The 17,441-nt window shown below is 53.3% G+C and overlaps 1 protein-coding gene across 1 annotated transcript; it reads left to right on the top strand.

Moving 5' to 3' along the window:
* Window positions 1-1,611: 1,611 nt before the first annotated feature.
* On the top strand, window positions 1,612-16,734 carry CAVIN1 (caveolae associated protein 1). The gene is made up of 2 exons (XM_010412784.3): window positions 1,612-2,260; window positions 14,318-16,734. Exons 1-2 carry the CDS (start codon window positions 1,841-1,843, stop codon window positions 14,981-14,983), a joined length of 1,086 nt encoding a protein of 361 aa, XP_010411086.1. The 5' UTR covers window positions 1,612-1,840; the 3' UTR covers window positions 14,984-16,734.
* The last annotated feature ends 707 nt before the right edge of the window (window positions 16,735-17,441 follow it).

Genomic DNA, 17,441 nt, shown 5'->3' with positions numbered 1-17,441 from the left:
GAATGGATGACAGGCCTACAAGGAGCTCTGCTCCATGTGCATCCCGTCCCGTACCTGAATCCCCACACATGTATCTGTGGAAGCCCACCCTGGAGCAGGTGTCCCCAGGGACAAACAGCTCTGGGGCCTTGGGCTGGCTGCCTATAGTGAGAGGTTTTTTCATGGAACTCTGATCAGCAGCAAACACGGGAAATGAATGCTCTGGAAAAAGGTCCCTCCAGGAAAGAGCAGTGTACAGAAAGCAGCCTGTTTTCACTCTGTGACATAATGGCTGTTGTGGGGGCACAGAGTACAATCCTCTGATCCCAGAGCCACCAGGCCCAGGTCAGTGGGGAGAGCGAGCGGTCACGGGGCAGGGACGCAGCAGGGAAAGTGCTGACTGCTGTGGGCATTGTGAATGAACAATGTCCCTCTGCATCTGTGGGACAGCCGGGTTCCCCAGTGTGTGGTTGGGACGGAACATTTCTCCCCGTCTGCCCTGAGGCAGCTGAGCTGGGAGGAGCCCAGGGCTCTCGGGCATTCCTGGTATTTGCCAGCCAGTGGCAAAGGCCGAGAGCAGACTTGGCCTGGCAGGAGGCAGGAGGTGCTGAGGATGAATAACTGTTGTCAAAGCTTTAGAATGAGAGAAGCTGCCACCTTCCCAGTGTGTCCACAGCCTTCCCAAGTGGCCGCTCCTGTGCATGGGAGCTTGGTTCCCTGTGGCTGAGCCCACCCCAGAAGTGAAGGGTCTGGCCCAGGTCTGGCCCAGGGTCACTCCCAAGATCTGAATTTTCCTTCCCCACATTCCTGGCATGTTCCAGCTGGGTTGTTGGAAAGTCTGTGGTGGTGCCTCCCATGTGTCTCCCTGTTTTGAATCATTTAGAGGTTTTACCACTAAATCCACGAGTAACCCACTGTACTTGGGCTTTGTTTACAAAGCACAGTTTTGTGCAGTGTACACTGCAGCGTGTCCTGCATTGAAAGTCTGGTGACTGGATCTGTAGAAGGCTCAAGGATTGTGGAGCTGGGAGAGCTCCTTTAGAGGGAGTGCCCAGCAGCCTCACTTCAGGAGTGAATTATCCTTTTCGGAGCTAAATCTGTGTGGAGACGTGTTGCACCCTGCATGTACTGTGTGTGCCTGTTGTACATTCACATACATGGGAGGGGGCATTCTTAAGATACAGACGTTTTCATGCTGTAACTACTGAATTCAAATTGTAGCATGTCTTTAAAATATTGAAAATCAGGTTCTCATAGTCCTTGGAAAAAACCCCCAAACCTAAGTATTGACAAGTGTCTGAACTTCCAGCTGAACTTCAGCATGTGCTGTTGTTTAAACCAGCCTTCAATGCACACAGCTGTGCCCAGATGGGGCTGCTTGCTTCCCACTCTCTTCCCAGCAGCTTCCCGAGCCGTTTACTAAAGGATTTTGTTTTTTCCTCCCGTTACTTACAGTGCCTTTAGACTGAGGGTAAAGAAGGGGCGGCTGCAGTTCCCGAGCTTTGCATTCCTGGCTGAGCCGTGCTTGTGTTTGCATGCAGAGCCATCGCCTCCCCTCCAACTATTTTAATCATTTCAAAAAGGGTGGGTCAGCAGGCATTTGGCAGTGGCTCCTTTTCTATAGCTGAGGTGGAGTCAGCCAATGACCTGCAAGCCTGGAAAATTTTGCAGGGCAGTTCCACTGGACGGCTGTGCGGAGCTGTGCCATTTGAATTTCAGCACAGACTCTCACTCACTGCGCTCTCCATTCCTGGCGTGTCTCCCAGCGCAGAGTTAGCTGAGGCTCGGGCTCAGTTTTCCCTGCTCTCTCCCTGCAGTGACAGCTTCTCCGGGCTCCGTGAGCCAGGACTCCCAAGCGACCATGGAGGACACCACCTTGCAAATCATCGAGCCACCCACTGTTTCTGAGACCTCGGAGGAGCAAGTGCCTGAGGAGCCCATCAAATCAGACCAGATCAACGGTGTGATGGTGCTGACCCTTCTGGACAAGATCATCGGAGCAGTGGATCAGATCCAGCTGACCCAAACACAGCTGGAGGAGAGACAGCAAGAGATGGACAGCGCAGTGACCAGCATCCAGGGAGAGCTGACCAAGCTGACCAAGGCACACACCACCACCAGCAACACTGTCAACAAAATGCTGGAGAAGGTGCGCAAGGTGAGCGTCAACGTGAAAACAGTGCGGCAGAACCTGGAGAAGCAAGCCGGGCAGATCAAGAAGCTGGAGGCCAACGAAGCGGAGCTCCTGAAACGCAGGAACTTCAAAGTCATGATCTATCAGGTAAGGAACTGTTTCACTATGTTTACATCCTGTTAGTGGGTGTTTTCTTTGCGAAGGGTCCTGTCACGCTGCATGTTCGGTCCAGCCCTCTCCCAAACTCCCCAGATTGTCTGGCAGTTCAAACTGAGGCGGGTCCCTCGTCACTCTCATTTGTGGTTTAACATTTTCTCTGTGGCCTAAGATAAAGTTTGACAGAGTTGTCCCATTTAACAGGAATTTTAAGGCAGATCGGGAACGAGGCCCTAAGAACTCACTGCAATGGACCAGAAGTATCAAAATAACCTGATTTTACTGGTTAGCTCAACAAAGAGCAAGAGTGCTCTGGGATCTGGAAGGGGGTGTTGTAAATCTGTCTGCCAATGTCTCTTCTACCAAGAGACACCATGTGTATGGCTACGTGGAGACCGATAATATTTCAGATTTGTGATATGCATCTGGTAACAAGTGATAGTAACCCCAGCCTCAGGGTTAATCTGTCCAGCCAGGGCAGATAGAGCTGTCAGAGAAAATCCAGCCCAGCCCCCTGACCTGCTCGGGGCAGCATTTGCTGAGGGCTTGTACAATTCCCACCTTCTTTCTTCCGCATCCTGCAAGCCTTGAACATTCTTGTTGTTTGGTCTCAATAACAGCTTTGATTTGCTTGATGTTCACCCCCTGCACTAAGTGTTGGAGTTTTCACTTATCATTAAACAAGGGGAGAGAGAGGAACATGGTTCTGTCAGGTTTCCTGCCTGGAGTTCGTTTTCCGCATCAGAGCAAACTCTTCTATTGGGCCACGGGAGAAAAGTGAGCGAAACAGTTAATGCTACAATTGGAAGCCTCTGGGTTAATAATAGCCAGCGCTAGGGACAAATGGAGAAGCTTCGAGTGCTGATCATGGGAAGAGAGAGAAGAAAAGCAGAATGAAAGGGAGAATGGTCCTTACTGTGAGGTCTGAGGGAGAGTGGCTCGTGACAGGCTCAGGGGTCTGACATGTACAGGGCCTGTGGGACTCCTTGGTTCAGAGCTTGAGCATTTGTTGTTTTATCACGGCTGAAAGGCTGACATACTTGAGCCTGTTCAGGTCATACAGGAAACACAACCAGTTATAGACAGATATATGTGTATGGATTTATTACAAGCTCTTTGTATCAATTTATCCCTGGAAAAATAAAATAGAAGCAACAACCACTGCAAAATGAGAGGAGTGAAGGGAATTGTTTAAACATAACATTCCATGTCAGTTACGGAAATAGGTAGGAAGTTGGCAAGGTTCAAGGTCCTTGGGAAGCATCCCAAACATCTGCAGGTTAGTGTTTCACGAGCAGTTTGTATTGGTTTACTGTGGCTTATTGATACTGAGCAGAGTTTCTTTTTGAATATGAAAAAGCAATCCTGCTTCTAAAGGCTTGAGGCCTGCCCTTGCTGCTGTGGTGAGGACAGAGAAGCCTTGAAAGAGTTGTTTGGCCAGGGACAGTGCCAGGGACTTGGGGAATCATGGAGATATTAGGGGAAGAAATAATTTGGGATTTGGAATACTTTCCCAGCATGGAATTTAGTGTGATTTGAATGTCACAGAGCACAAGTAAGGAATTCTCCAGGTTTGTGCCATGTGAAATTGAGCCGTTTGTGCCCTCATGGACATCCTGGCATTTCCATGGGAGCCAGAGCAGACCCGGCCCCAGCAGGAAAACATGGAGTGCTGGGGTCCACCCTGGGGGTTAACTGAGGAATTCACTGTGCTTTCCTAACAGTGTCTACAGTTAAAACCAAATAATTACAAAATAACTCTTATCTAATTCAATATCTCACTTCCCAGACCCCCCACCTACCAAAGGGTCTGTTGGGTACATTACTGGTCATGTAATTAATTCTGCAGTGCTGAGCACATTATTGCTCCTCTCTGACTCAGGGAAAGCTGCTTTGCCAAGCTGGGAGTGACTCCTATGTGGTTTCAGTTGCTGTGGCAAAAAAGTCCGAAGATTTATTAGTCTTTTCTTTTGGAGAACAAGAGAAAAACTCATCCTAAGAGACGTAAAATATTCCATAATCCCAGCGGTGGCTGTTTCTGGGTGAGAGAGCTGAGCGGAGCAGGAGTCGTGCTCCGTAGGATTCACTACTGCACAGTTCTGCAGTTGGAAGAAATAAAGGAGGTAAAGATAAATGAGCTCTTTGCTGGTTCTTGATGTTTGATTATTCTCTCAGTATCCAGTCCTGAGGCTTCAGCCATTGTGGAGGGATTATTTCAGGAGTGCAAATAAGACCTTTTGCATCTTGGAGGGGAAGTCAGGCTGCCTGTGAGAATGCATTTTGCTCGCTGTGGATTAGGAGAAGATGAGAACCAAATTTTATTCAGGGTAAGCCTGACCTGTGGGATGATCCTGAGCACATCTGCTGGGGTAGTTTCAAAATGTGGGGGAGAAAGTGCAGGGCTGGATATCACTCCCACATCCTGGCTAAGGGGAGGTGTGGAGCAGGACATTTACAGGCGTCACTCTCAGTCCCGTCCATGCTCACGTTTTCTCACTTGCTTACTCTCTTTGAGCTAATTTTGCTAGTCTGATTTCTACCAAGTTAAGAGTTTTTTTATAGACTTAATGTAGGGAATTAGATCAATTCTTTAGAATAAAACTCAAAAACAACCATACCCCTCCAAATTGCCCCATCTTTCTCTTTTGAAAACTTGCCGAGCCAAAGCAGAGGTGACAGCTTTGACAGGCTACTGTGTACGCAGATGTTCAGGGCAGAACTTACCTTCCTAAAAAGTCTGACATCAGTGAGTGCCTGCACTGCTCAGCAGCCCCTGGGAACAGAGCTCAGAGTTTCCTTTGTGCCTCTGTCCCGGGCTCCTGTCTTTCAGAGAAATCAGGACACCAAAAAATTCGGTGAGAGTAGTTGCTAATAAAAATAAACTAAAGTGACTTCATCCCAAATCTCCTGGTTTTAGGATCCTGAATCTGGGGCTGGTTACTGCAGTTCACGGGTAAATAATGGATGTCCTGTGCAAGCAGCTACTGCTCTGAAACCAGACTTTGTGCCGTGTTCAGCTGGAGAGTGGCACGTGGCAGTTTATGTAAGCTTGGCATTTTCCTCCAAACAATTTTTGACAATTAAACTTATTCCTGCAAATGTCAAAGGCTGATTTTCTTACAACCGGACAAACCCTTGCAGCACTCGGCACGCACACTGAGTATTGAATTTCTAAAGTGTGCCGGTCCTTTATTTTGAGGCTCGTGTGGGCGCCGAGCTCCGGGAACTCTGGCTCGGGATGTGCAGTGTTTTTCTTGGGAAGAGCAGCCTTTGCCCGAGGGGTGTGAGTGAGCACTCCCCACGCTGTCCTTTTCAGAGGCTCCAGTGGGGCTCATCTGCTCTTCAGGGGGCCTTGGTGGCCGCTCTGAGCTGTGTGAGATGTGAGTTTCCGTGGGAAGGGCTGTGCAGTTGGGAGAGCAGGGTGGGACCTGGATCCCAGCCATGCAGTGTTGGGTGGATAGGGCTGGGCAAGGAAATATAAATAGCCCAGCCTGGCTTTGTGCTTGCATGGGCCTTATACGGATGGGAGCAGCGAGACTGTACATCATGAGAAGGAGGGGGAGATTTCAAGCCCACACATTAATGTGACAGATTTAGAGGCCAGACCTGAACTGCCTCGGTTTTGGGTCTGTGCTCCTTAAAAGAGAGTATGGAAAAGGACATAAAGAAAAGAGCTCAGGGGGCTGAGGAGAAGCGCAGGGAGCCCAGGGCAGGGAGCCCAGGGCATACAAACCCACTGCCCCGGGGCTGCAGCCTTTCGTCACTGCCCAAACAGAATGGCATCTGCCCTGAGCTATGGTTTTGTTTCAAATTAATCATTCAGAAACAAAACCATGATGAGTTTAGTGGCTGTGGAGCATTGACAAGACCCAGCAAGATCCCCAGGCCTGAGGGACAGCCTGGTGGGTGATGTGCCTGCAGTTCAGCGGAGCTTGCCCAGCTACCAGCATTAAAAAGGAAATAGGAATTTCCAAAGCAATTTGGGTGACAGCACTGGGATAGGCACGGGCACCAGGTACCCACAGGGTGCTTTTCCTGCAAGACCAGCTGGCTCCATGTGGCTGAGAGCTCTCTGTGCTGGAACATCCAGCCCTCTTCCCAGTGGGTCACTGCAGGCATTTGCATTGCAGCAGCCCCTGTATTTATTTTCTGTTATTACTTTAAAATAAAAAGCTCGTTTCACTTTCACTGCAAATCCAGTCTGAAGCAGCTCCTGTGAGTGCTGCCTCCATTGCAGGGGCACCACATGAACATCCCAATGTACAAAAATCTTGCATATTCTCTGCATATTATGGAATTATAAGAGCCTCAAGATAATAATTCAGAGGAGACTGAGCCTTAAGAAAAAGTCAGGATGTTAATAGCTCTGGCTTCCAGGATTTTTCTTAGTGCAGATTACCAGTCTACCCATATACAACTCTGAAGCATGGATTTCTCTGTTGCAATCTAGTATCAACTGCATTAATATTTCATTACTCAGCTATTATTTATAAGCAGTTGGTGCCAGAACTGTTTGCTTTGCTGAAATCCTTTCACCAGTATAGTTACAGACTGAGCTGTGCAGCTGTAAATTGTCTCAGAGCAAAGGGCCAGAGGCTGCCCAGCCGTAGGGATGGGGTTAGATTGGATGAATAGTGGCTCATGAAAATAAACCCAGGGTAATATCCCTCCTGATCACATATTCCTCCCTCAGGCCTCTCATGTGCACAGCCCAGAAGGCACAGCAATGACTCATAAAGTATTCAGCAACAGGCTTAGCCCTCTTTTATCCCATTTGGGATTGTCCTCTTGATTCTTGTTAGATCTCCTACAACTTACAGGGCACCTGAAGAATTGTGGGTCCACTGTCCAGCTGCGAGGTAGACAAAGAACAGAAACAAAATGTGCAGTATCGGTAAAGGAAAATCAAATATTTAGAATAAAAAGTCTCAGGATGTTTAGTCTCCAGCTTTATGTGAGAATGCAAATGTCAGTGTCTGCAAATCATCTGTAATACAAACCCCGTCTTTGCTGCTTTGCTGTTCAGGAGCAGCTCCAGAGTCATCAATCAGCTCAGACAGATTTATCCGGGAGGAGTAGATCTGAGAGCAAAGCCAGTGGTACAAACAGACTGATAATGGCATCAAAACTTTTTAATGATGTCAGAGGGGAAGAAAGCGCCTTTCCATTCTCAGTCTATTTACTTCTCTGTTTCCTACAGCCCTGCCTCTCTTCTGACTCACTATAGGCAAAAGCATTTTTCCAAGCACAGCCTCCTCCTCTCCCCACCCTCCCTCCCTTCCTTTGCACCCTGTACCAGGCTGCTGTTTTTCACAGCTGATGAAGCAGATGCAGCTTTTCAGACACAGCTTTCAGAACACAGGGTAACTGGATGTGCCTGATAGAAAGAAATGCCAGGCAGATTGCACAACACCCAGAATTACAGAGGGTGGGAGGACTCTGCTAGTCAGGGAGATGCTACTTGAGGATGAACTACTTATCCCTGCAACATTTACCTAATCCCAACCTGATTTGCTTTCTCCCCTCATATTTTAGATCTTTTTCTCTCAGCAATATTCCTTGGTGACTTCTTACATGCAGGACTCAAAAGTCTCGTTTCTAAGGCTTGAGGCTTCTCTTTTCATGAACCTCTTGGCACTATTGGAGACAAACTTTGTCCAACCCTTGGAACCCGGTGTCAAGGCCATGCCTGACTTTGCTGTGTCACTGGGTGCAGAGATCTGGGAGCTGCTGGGAATTATCCGGTGCTGGTTTAGGGTAAGGTCAGTACGTGACAAAACCAGCAGATAGAGTTCTGGAGTTGCACCCGGCTGTTTCAGTCTCTGCAGCCTCTGCACTTGAATTAATCAACACAGGGGTTTAAAATCAACACCCTTTTTTTCATGATCTTACACTTACAAGCAAACTCTGAGCTACACCACAGCAAAGGGAGACACATCCCCAACAGGCAACACTGAATCCCTGTGACCGGGAGCAGAGTCTGGCCCTGTGGCAGTGGCAGTGTGAATGTGCCTGAACCCACAGAAGGGATCCTGCATCTCCTGGGACCTTCTGAATCAGAGACGGACACTCTTCCATCCATAGATCTTTGCTGACTCTTTTCTGTCAAATTCTGCTTCCTGGCTTCTCCCTTTACTAAAACGTACCCCTGTGCCTTTTCCCTCTGCCTGTTCTCGTGCTAACCCAGATCACTGTTGGCATGTTCCCAAACAGATTCCCGTCAGGAACAGGTAAGTGTTTCCATTGTGCTTCCTTTCCCCGGCCATTGAAACGCAGTTTTCCTCATCTTAGCCCGAGAAGATCCCGCGCGTGTGCCTTGAGCCTTCGCCAGGGACTGCCCTGTGAGCCCACCCCGTGGAGACAGGCCCAGGGCAGCAGAAGACACACGAGGAGGCAGCACTTTAGGGCCTCATCAGCGGCACCCCCTGAAGATCACTCTGAACCTCTTCTGAAGCTCTGGGAGCTGCTGATTCCGAGCCTTTGCTTCTTGCCTGCTTGGGGCTGCCTCAAGCTCTCAGACCTGCGAGGCTGATCCTGCTGCTGACTAATGCGCTTTCTGCATGAGCGTGGGTGTGAGGAGCCTGGATCTTCCCTCAGGCGATCTGGGAGGGAGAAGCTGCTGTGTGGCTTGCATGAAGGGCGCCAAGTGGCCAGGGGCAGTTGGCTCAGCTGGAGTTTGCTGTGACTGGGCAAATCCCACCTGTTCTCCGAGCTGCTGTTTCTCCCTCTGAAACACAGCCCTGGAACACCCACCTCCTCAGGCTTCTTGTGAGCATTAGTTTGTGATTGTGAAATAGTTTGAAGTTGTTGTTTTAAACAGGTAAAACAGGCAGAGAGCACAAGCTGTGACATAAATTTCCAGTGCCTCGGGCAGCCCCTGCAGCATCTCCCATTTCTGTCTGGCTGCAGCCCCTGGTGCTGCTTGCTTGGAGTCAGGCCCTGCACAGGCTGGAGTGGTGACTTCAACTGCTGATCATATAACATTTAGGCCACAGAGGCCACAGTGGCCTATTGCCTTCCTCTCATTGTGTAGCTACTGGACAAAATGCCCTGAGCTCCGCTGCCCGTTGGGGGTCACCCAGTAGCGTGCACAGCACTGTCCAGTGGGAATGGCTGCCTGGGTGGACAGGACTATTCCGAGAGCCAGGTGAGGGTGAACCCAGTCCAGGAATTGGGGTCTCAGGGCAAAGATGCCAGGGAAAACTTCTCCTTTTCAAGGATGTAAAAAAAAGGCCATTTTTTTGTGATCTAGCAAAAAAAAAAAAAAAAAAAAAAATCTAGTAATTTCAGTCTCCGCAGAAAGGTCTGTTCCAAAGCACAGCCTCCTCTGTGTATCCGGACACCCCTGAGCCCTGCTAGGCTCAGGGTGCTTCTCAGGCGTGCTGCTGTTACTCAGGAATAGCTGAATCCTCCTTCCCATGGCACTGCTGGAAGGTCAGCACAGAACAGTCTCCTCTGAGGCCTGGCAGAGCAGAGCAGTTATCATAGCAACGGGAGAGCAGAACTTGTTCTCCTCTGGCACAGCTTGATCTGACCTGGAGGGCTGTTTGCTGCCCGAGCTCCTAATCCTCCCCTGGCCTCCCCGAGGCCGGGGCCGGGCTGTGCTGTCCGGAGTGGGCAGAGGAAGGGCTGGGGTGCAGGAGGGGCTACAGGCTCCAGCTCACCCAGCGTTGGGATCTGTCTGGTTTGGTCATAGTGGAGCCCGAGAATGTGAGCTGGTCGTTTTCTGCATGTTATGGCTGCAAATGTCAACCAAACTCACAGTTTGTGCTGTTGCAGTTGTGTAAAAATAACGTAGTGAAATGAATTGCAGATGTGATTTGCATGTGCATGTGAGAACCTTCCATTAAACCTTCCAACTGGAGACTGGAGTGGCTGGGAGTGCTGGGACTCTGTTTCTTACACACTGACTGGGAATGCAGCTCAGCTCTGTGCCTCCTTGGCCTTTTATACGCCAGGGGAAGTGTTTACGTGTGTTGTAGCAACCAGGCGGGTGTCCATGGCCGTGGGCTGCGGGTGACTCACTGCCAGGGAACTCGAAAACAATGTCAGATAAAAGCCCACTCAGGGGAGCCGGGAAGAGACTGCTGTGGATCCAACAGCTCGGAATTGTTTGAAGTAGGAGGACACAGAGCAGCTGGCAGCCAGCTGCCTTTGGGGCTGGCTGTGGGCACTGGGGCCCTTCTGGGTGCCCACAAAGTCCACAGATGGACCGGCCCAGTGCCAGAGAGCTTCCTGAAGCACAGCTCTTCCCAGGAGGTCTGTGCTGCAGGGACAGCACACGCTCCCCGTCCCTGTCCTGCTGCTGGGTGCAGCTCTGCACCATACACAGAGCAGGGCCAGAGTTTGCTGCTGCTGGTACCAAAACCTTCTGAAAAATGTTGTTTACCCGCTGTCCTTGTGCCAGTTGGATCCAAGCTGAGAGGACAGAACTGGTTTGCCTCTGCTGATTGGGAGCCAGGCTTTGAACACCCCAACAGGCAGGGATGCCAAGACAGGATTTTGGACTCGCCCACTTCAGGATCAGTGTTTTCCGAGTAAAAATAGAATGCCTGGTGTTAAAAATGTGGCTCAACTGGATGAGTCATGAGTGAAATGAAGTGCAGAGAACATAGTGCCTTGCTCAGAGCAGGGATTTGTGCAGCAGCCACCCGTGGACCTGGGATGGTTCTTGATTGTTCCACTCACGTCCCATTATCCTCCACTCCTGTGTCTGCAGGCATGTCCTGTGCACACCAGGCAGTTCCCCTTCCCCTTCCCCACTGGAGAAACCTCCCAGGCAGGGAGGAGGAGACGCTTGGAGGCTTTCAGGCAATGCCTGGGTGCAGGGGGGAGGTACATGCAAGGGATGCTCAGCAGAATGTGCTCGTCCCCATTGATGTGCCACAGCTGTGGATGTTCTCGCACCAGCTGTGCTGTGCCTGAACCCACAGGAATGCTCCCTGAATGCAGGTGAGCTTGGACTCCAGGGAGTGTTCCACAGCACACTGCTGAAAATCCTCCAGTGGGCTGGTTATCTACTGCTCAGATCAGCATCAGAGTGAGGAGGAGTTGGGGTGGGGGGGGAAATGCAGGAATTATACCATGCTTAGAAGAGAGAGAGAGGCCAGGAGCAGGATGTGAAGGGTTTCCCAAGCACAGCTGGAGAAAAGCTCTCGGAAACAGTCCCAAGAGGGAGGCTGGGATCCTCACGTATGGGAAGGGCTGTGCTCCCTCAGTGCCTTTGGGTCTGATCCATGAGGTGCCTCCTGACAGAGGCAAGAGCAGAGCCATGAGCGCTGCTGGGCTGGGGTTGGGCTGTGGGGATGGAGTGGGGCTGGCAGAAGGGGGTGAAGTGCCTGAATGCAGCCTGTGGGATCACAGAGCCGGGCAGCTGCTGTGCTCCAGGTGAAGTGCAGGATTAAGGGAGAGTTGCAGGCACCCCAACAGGGGTTGCTCCTGCTGGCCATGTCTTCATGGCTGTGAGGGAAGAGCTGCAGGATGCTGCTGAGGCTGGATGGGAGCATTGCTTGCGCAGCTCATCCCACCACATCAGAAAATTCAGTCAGGAGCTGGATATACTGGTGTACCAGGAGGAAAGGTTGTTATTTATGTGACAGACGTGGAGTTTTTGAGGTGGTGTTTCTTTCTGCAGACACATATTCTGGAGCTCACAAGGGGCTGATAGGATCAGGGTTTGCAGGATATGGCCCATTTCCAGGGACAGCCGTGCCAGGCGAGAGGGGGATGCCTTTGTTCTGGCTCATTGTGTTGACTCAGAGGGAAGGAAGTGGCTGGAGTTCCTGATGTTCTGCTGGCTGGGCAGGGTCCCTGGAAGTTTCTGGGATTGCTCTGGCAGGTGTTGTTGTGGAGAACAGGATCCCTGCCTTCCCCATGGTGTAGGTTTGCCCTGGACTGACCTGGCCCTCTGGAGAACGTGTGTATTGTTTTCTGCTGAAGTGGCTCATCGAATGAAGAAAACATGTGTTGGCCACTTCACCCTAATCTTCACAAAGTATTTGGGACCTGACCTGTGATCTGGAGGGTGAAGAGCTTCACCCAGCACAGCTCTCTGCTCCGAAGAAAACCCAGAACGAAACCTCTGCTCCAGCAGGCTCTGTGTTTTCACCACAGACACTGTAGCCTGTGCCATCCTCACTGAGCCCAGTGCTCCATGAAGCTGGCTTGTCACTGCTCACAAAGGTTTCTCCACATGCCCTTGTGCTTCCAGAACTTCAGCTGGCCCAAGGAACAGCACCTGTGCTTGGGAAAAAAATGAGAAAGCAGCTGAGAGCATCTGGATTTCACCAGGTGAAGCTGTGCTGGCGTCACGTATTCAATCAGTTGTGTCACTTCTCCAGGGGTGCAAGGGAAAACAGGGCAGGGGACAGCGCAGAGGGCCAGGCACAGCACCCGTGTCTGCAGGGAGGGCATATCCTCCTGCCTCTGTCCAGGGGCTCAGAGCAGAGCCACAGAGTGGCAGTGACCTTGGTCAGCCAGGGCAGTGGCATGCAGTGGGACAGCACTGAGGGTGCAGGTGTGCACACACACCGTCCCTTCCGGCGCTGAGCAGGGACCGGGATGTTCTGTCCCACAGCAGCGCCAGGGACGCCCCTCCTCGTGCTCGATGGAATGACCATCCCCAGTGTCCTGGCTCTTGCACCTGTGCAGCTCGTTCGTGCACGGCTGCAGTGGAGCAGTGGCAGCTGCTGTGACATGCAGAGCACAGGAGGTGCCTCAGCAAAGTCACCCTCCCGGGTCACAGGGCACCTCCCCAAGGCAGGGGCAGGCAAATCACTGCCAGTGTTCCAGGGTTTGCCATGCACTTGGGGTACACCAGGGCCTGCCTCTTTCCCTGGCCCTGGCTCCTGCCAGTGCAGGACTGGAATCCCGTCCTAGCTCCATTCTGCTGCTGTCTGCCCCAGGGCTCAGAATGGCACCTGGCTGTCCTGCTGCCCAGGCTCTTCTCCAAACCTCAGCCCAGCAGCTCCGCATGCTGTGTGCCCGTTCCACACACTGCCCTTTGGCTGCTGCTGGATTTCTGACAGCTCCCACCCAGCTCTGTAGATTAAAACTGCTTGGGCAATAAATTTCTGAGCGTGGGCTGCAGCCCCGCAGCTGTGACGCTCCGTACAGTGATGGGCTATTTCCAGCCTGTCCCGGGAACAGAGAGGTGAATCACTGCAGCAGGGACGCATGCTATGTGCTGCTCAGATGAAAACCAATCCCACTCCAGACCTGTGCCCCTCTCACGGGCACATGCTTGTCCTCTGCCACTGGGATCAGAAACTTGGCTGGCTCAGGCTCGTGGAGAAGCTGAATGAATCCAGCCCTGTCCCAAGTAGAGCTGTGTAGCCTTGCAGACCAGGCTGGGTGAGTTGGGGCCACTGTCTCCACCATCTCCAGATATGGACTCAGGCAAATTGTCTAACTTATTCCCCAGTGGAGAAATAGGAAAAACAGGGCAGCCTGCTGCATCCCAAGAGATGTCCCAGCCCCACATCTGGATCCTGAGGCCTTGGGAAAGTCTGAGTGCAGACTGGGGGTGGCCAGGACAGTGTGTGCAGGCTGCCGCTGTGGCCAGACTCTCAGCTCCGGCCATGCCTCTGCAGCCCTGCACTGCGCCTGGGGACACAGCTGAACCTGGCCAGGCTGGAGACCTGAAGACAACCATCCTGCGGCCAGGAGTGAGGGGCTGCAATGGCCAGGTCCTGGGATAAAGATGAAACTGGAGGGCACAGGACTGTGACAGGAGCAGAGGAGGAAGTGAAATGGCTCTAGTTTCAGTGCTGCACCTTTCCCATACTTTTGGGGTCACAGATGAGTTTGAAGCCAACCCAGGGTGAGCAGAGCTGGTGCCTGAGTCCTGGTACGAGAGAGTCCTAAGCAGATCCTCTTTACAATGACTTATCAGTTGCAGTAAGGGAGGATGAGCCCAGGCCTGAGGTACCTGGGTCTGTTTAGCCGGGTGGAGGTCAATGTCTCCATGGCACTGTGGGAGGGAGGATGGGCTGGCTCCAGGGCTGCCCGTGTGTGTGTGTCTCACTGGCTCCGCTCTGTGTCTTGCAGGATGAAGTGAAGCTCCCATCTAAACTGAGCATCAGCAAGTCCCTAAAGGAAGGTGAAAAGCTGGAGAAGGAAGGTGAGGGTGAAGAGGTGCCTGTGGGTGAGGACCATGCAGAGGAGGACCACATCCAGCTCTCCTCGGATGAGGAGGTGGAGATTGAGGAGATTATCGAAGAGTCACGGGCAGAACGCATCAAAAGGAGCGGCATGAAAAGGGTGGATGACTTTAAGAAGGCATTTTCAAAGGAGAAGATGGAAAAGACTAAGCTAAAGACCAAGGAAAACCTGGAGAAGACCCGCCACAACTTGGAGAAGACCCGCCACAACCTGGAGAAGAGGATGAACAAACTGGGCACGAAAATTGTGACTAACGAAAGGAGAGAGAAGATGAAGAGCTCTCGGGACAAACTGAGGAAGTCTTTCACCCCTGACCACACCATCTATGCCAGGTCCAAGACAGCCGTCTACAAAGTTCCACCCTTCACTTTCCACGTCAAGAAAATACGAGAGGGTGAGGTGGAGGTGAAAGCCACAGAGCTGGTGGAGGTTGGTGGAGAGGAGGGAGAAAATTCAGATCTGATGCGTGGGGAGAGCCCTGATGTGCACACACTGCTGGAGATCACGGAGGAGACTGACGCGGTACTGGTGGACAAGAGTGACAGCGAGTAGGACAGGCTGCAGTGCGCAAGGGTTGCGGACGACGGCTGAACACATTATCACTCACATTTCGAGCTCTCCCTGCCCTGGAGCCCCAGGGAAGTGTACACGATGCATCCTTCTTACCCTGCAGAGCCGACGCCGATCCCCTGCCTGCTTGTACAAGGTGTATTTTATATTTTAGTTTTAGCACACATTAGGAACACAGAACTGTTTTTCTTACACTACTAAATCACCCTCGGAGACCATTCCTGCTGCAGCCTTCTTGCCCCACACCTGAAGATGGGCTTTGAGTGACAGGGCCCCGGCCCAGCTGGAGAGTTCTGATCCCAAGACAATGGCTGTACAGCTGAAAGTTCAAGAGTCCTCCATTAAGAAAAATCTGGTGTCAAGAAAGCTTCCTGCAAGTAGCCCACCAGCCCACACCACCCGGCTCCCTGTGCCAGGCTGTGCAGCCACCCCACAGGCAAGAGGACTCCCAGCACCCAAACCGGCTGCTCCTTCGGGGGACCAGAGGAACTGGGATGCAGCTGGTGCATAGGAGGGAAGAGCCGAGCAAGTCCTGCTGATGGGCAGAGCATGGCAAAGCTGAGCTGGTGTGGGGCAGGTGGGGCTGCTCCTCTCTGCCCTCCCAAGGACTGGGTGACCTTTGCATGAAGCCACCCTGCAGCTGGGCCTGCCATGGGTGCCTGTGGGGTGTCACAAAGCTGGGGCCTGCTGCTCCTCCCCGCTGTGCCCTGGGGCCGTGGCAGGAACAGCACAGGCTGCAGGCTTCCCGCCCGGGTCATGGATCTGGCTGCCAGAGATCTGGCGAGTCCTGGGGGCAGGGAGTAGCATGGAGGTAGGGTGGTGGATCTGCACCCTCCACACCCACAGAGGTGGTGGCAGCAGGCAGTGAGGTCCAGGCTTGCTGCCCAGGGAGAGGGGGACATGCAGGCAGTGGTGCCAGAGCAGCTGCCACGGCTAGCGACTGGTTTCCAGTGAGATATGGGATGCACTGCTGCCATGTGAAGCTCTAGACCATCAGAGAGGCTTTGACGCCTGTCCAGCACTGGACCTTGAGCATTTCTGAGCATCTGCTTTCTGCAGGGGTCCTGGCTCAGCTCAGGCTCATGCCCGTGCCCATGTCCTGTGCTTTCCTCCCTGTGTCCCGCTTTCTGCAGCTTCACTCTATGCCCTGAGCGAGGCAGCACAAAGGCAGCACACGGTGGCTTGGGGTCTCTGCCTGGCTCGGCCCCGCTTGGCTCTCACATACTCAGCCCCTGCTGCAAGCCCCAGCCCCGCATCCCCCATCCTGCTCCCCCAGCACGAGGCTGCTGCTCCTCACATAACCCAATATATAAACTTGTTTTTCCTTTAAGAATTATTTTCCTTCATATTGTCCAGTGCATCCAGCCTGTCCCGGCCTCAGGGTCCTGCCACAGCTTCCCTCCCCACAGAAGGTGTGACCAGCCGGTTCCGTGTGCCGGCTGCAGGCAGCCCTGAGACAGCGGTGGCCCCGGGGCTCCCGGTGTGGGGAGGCACTGGGCACCGGCTCTTGGCTGCCGGCAGGGCAGTGGTTCCTGGCCCACTGTGGGCCCCAGCCCGCAGGTCACCGGCCCTCACAGAGTCTCTTGCGGGCCCACAGGCAGTTTTCACGCGGGTTTTCTCTGAGCAGCGGGGCCAGGACAGCAAGGCCAGGGCGGCAGAAGCCCGGGTGATCCTCGCCTGTCCCTGGCTGTGCCCAGGCAGCAGCGCAGCAATAAAGTCTCTTTTGTAAACCACCAGCGTGCAGCCCGTCCGTGGCACCGGGCGTTGGGGAGGGGCTGCCACACAGGGACCGATCCCCACTGCCCTACAGGGCTGACCCCCAGAGCTCCACAGGGATCCATCCCCACAGCCCTATGGGACCAATCCCCACAGCCCCTAACAGGGACCGATCCCCACAGCCCCTAACAGGGATCCATCCCCACAGGGACTGATCTCCATAGCCCCCCAGGGACCCATCCCCACAGCCCTATGGGATCCATCTCCACAGCGCCCCACAGGGACCGATCCCCACCGCCCCACAGGGATCCAGCCCCGCCGCCCCACAGGGATCCAGCCCCACAGGGACCGATCCCCACCGCCCCACAGGGATCCAGCCCCGCCGCCCCACAGGGATCCAGCCCCACAGGGACCGATCCCCACCGCCCCACAGGGATCCATCCCCACAGGGACCGATCCCCACCGCCCCACAGGGATCCAGCCCCACAGGGACCGATCCCCACAGCCCCACAGGGACCCATCCCCACCGCCCCACAGGGACCCATCCCCACCGCCCCATAGGGACCCATCTCCACCGCCCCACAGGGACCGATCCCCAGAGCCCCACAGGGATCCATCCCCACCGCCCCACAGGGACCATCCCCATTTGCCCCGCGGGGCCGATCCCCGTTTCCCCGTTTCCCCACGCGGGGGCGCTGCTCCCGGCGCAGCACACGGCCCGGCC

Source organism: Corvus cornix, chromosome 27 (assembly GCF_000738735.6).
Source record: "Corvus cornix cornix isolate S_Up_H32 chromosome 27, ASM73873v5, whole genome shotgun sequence".
In the NCBI taxonomy this organism is placed as follows: domain Eukaryota; kingdom Metazoa; phylum Chordata; class Aves; order Passeriformes; family Corvidae; genus Corvus; species Corvus cornix.
This window is presented reverse-complemented; position numbering and strand designations above follow the sequence as displayed.

Bases quoted from the DNA above. Each gene is read 5' to 3' on its own strand.
- CAVIN1 (XM_010412784.3), top strand. From the start codon at position 1,841: ATGGAGGACACCACCTTGCAAATCATCGAGCCACCCACTGTTTCTGAG. The intron at 2,261-14,317 runs GTAAGGAACTGT...TGTGTCTTGCAG, and splicing joins TCAAAGTCATGATCTATCAG to GATGAAGTGAAGCTCCCATC.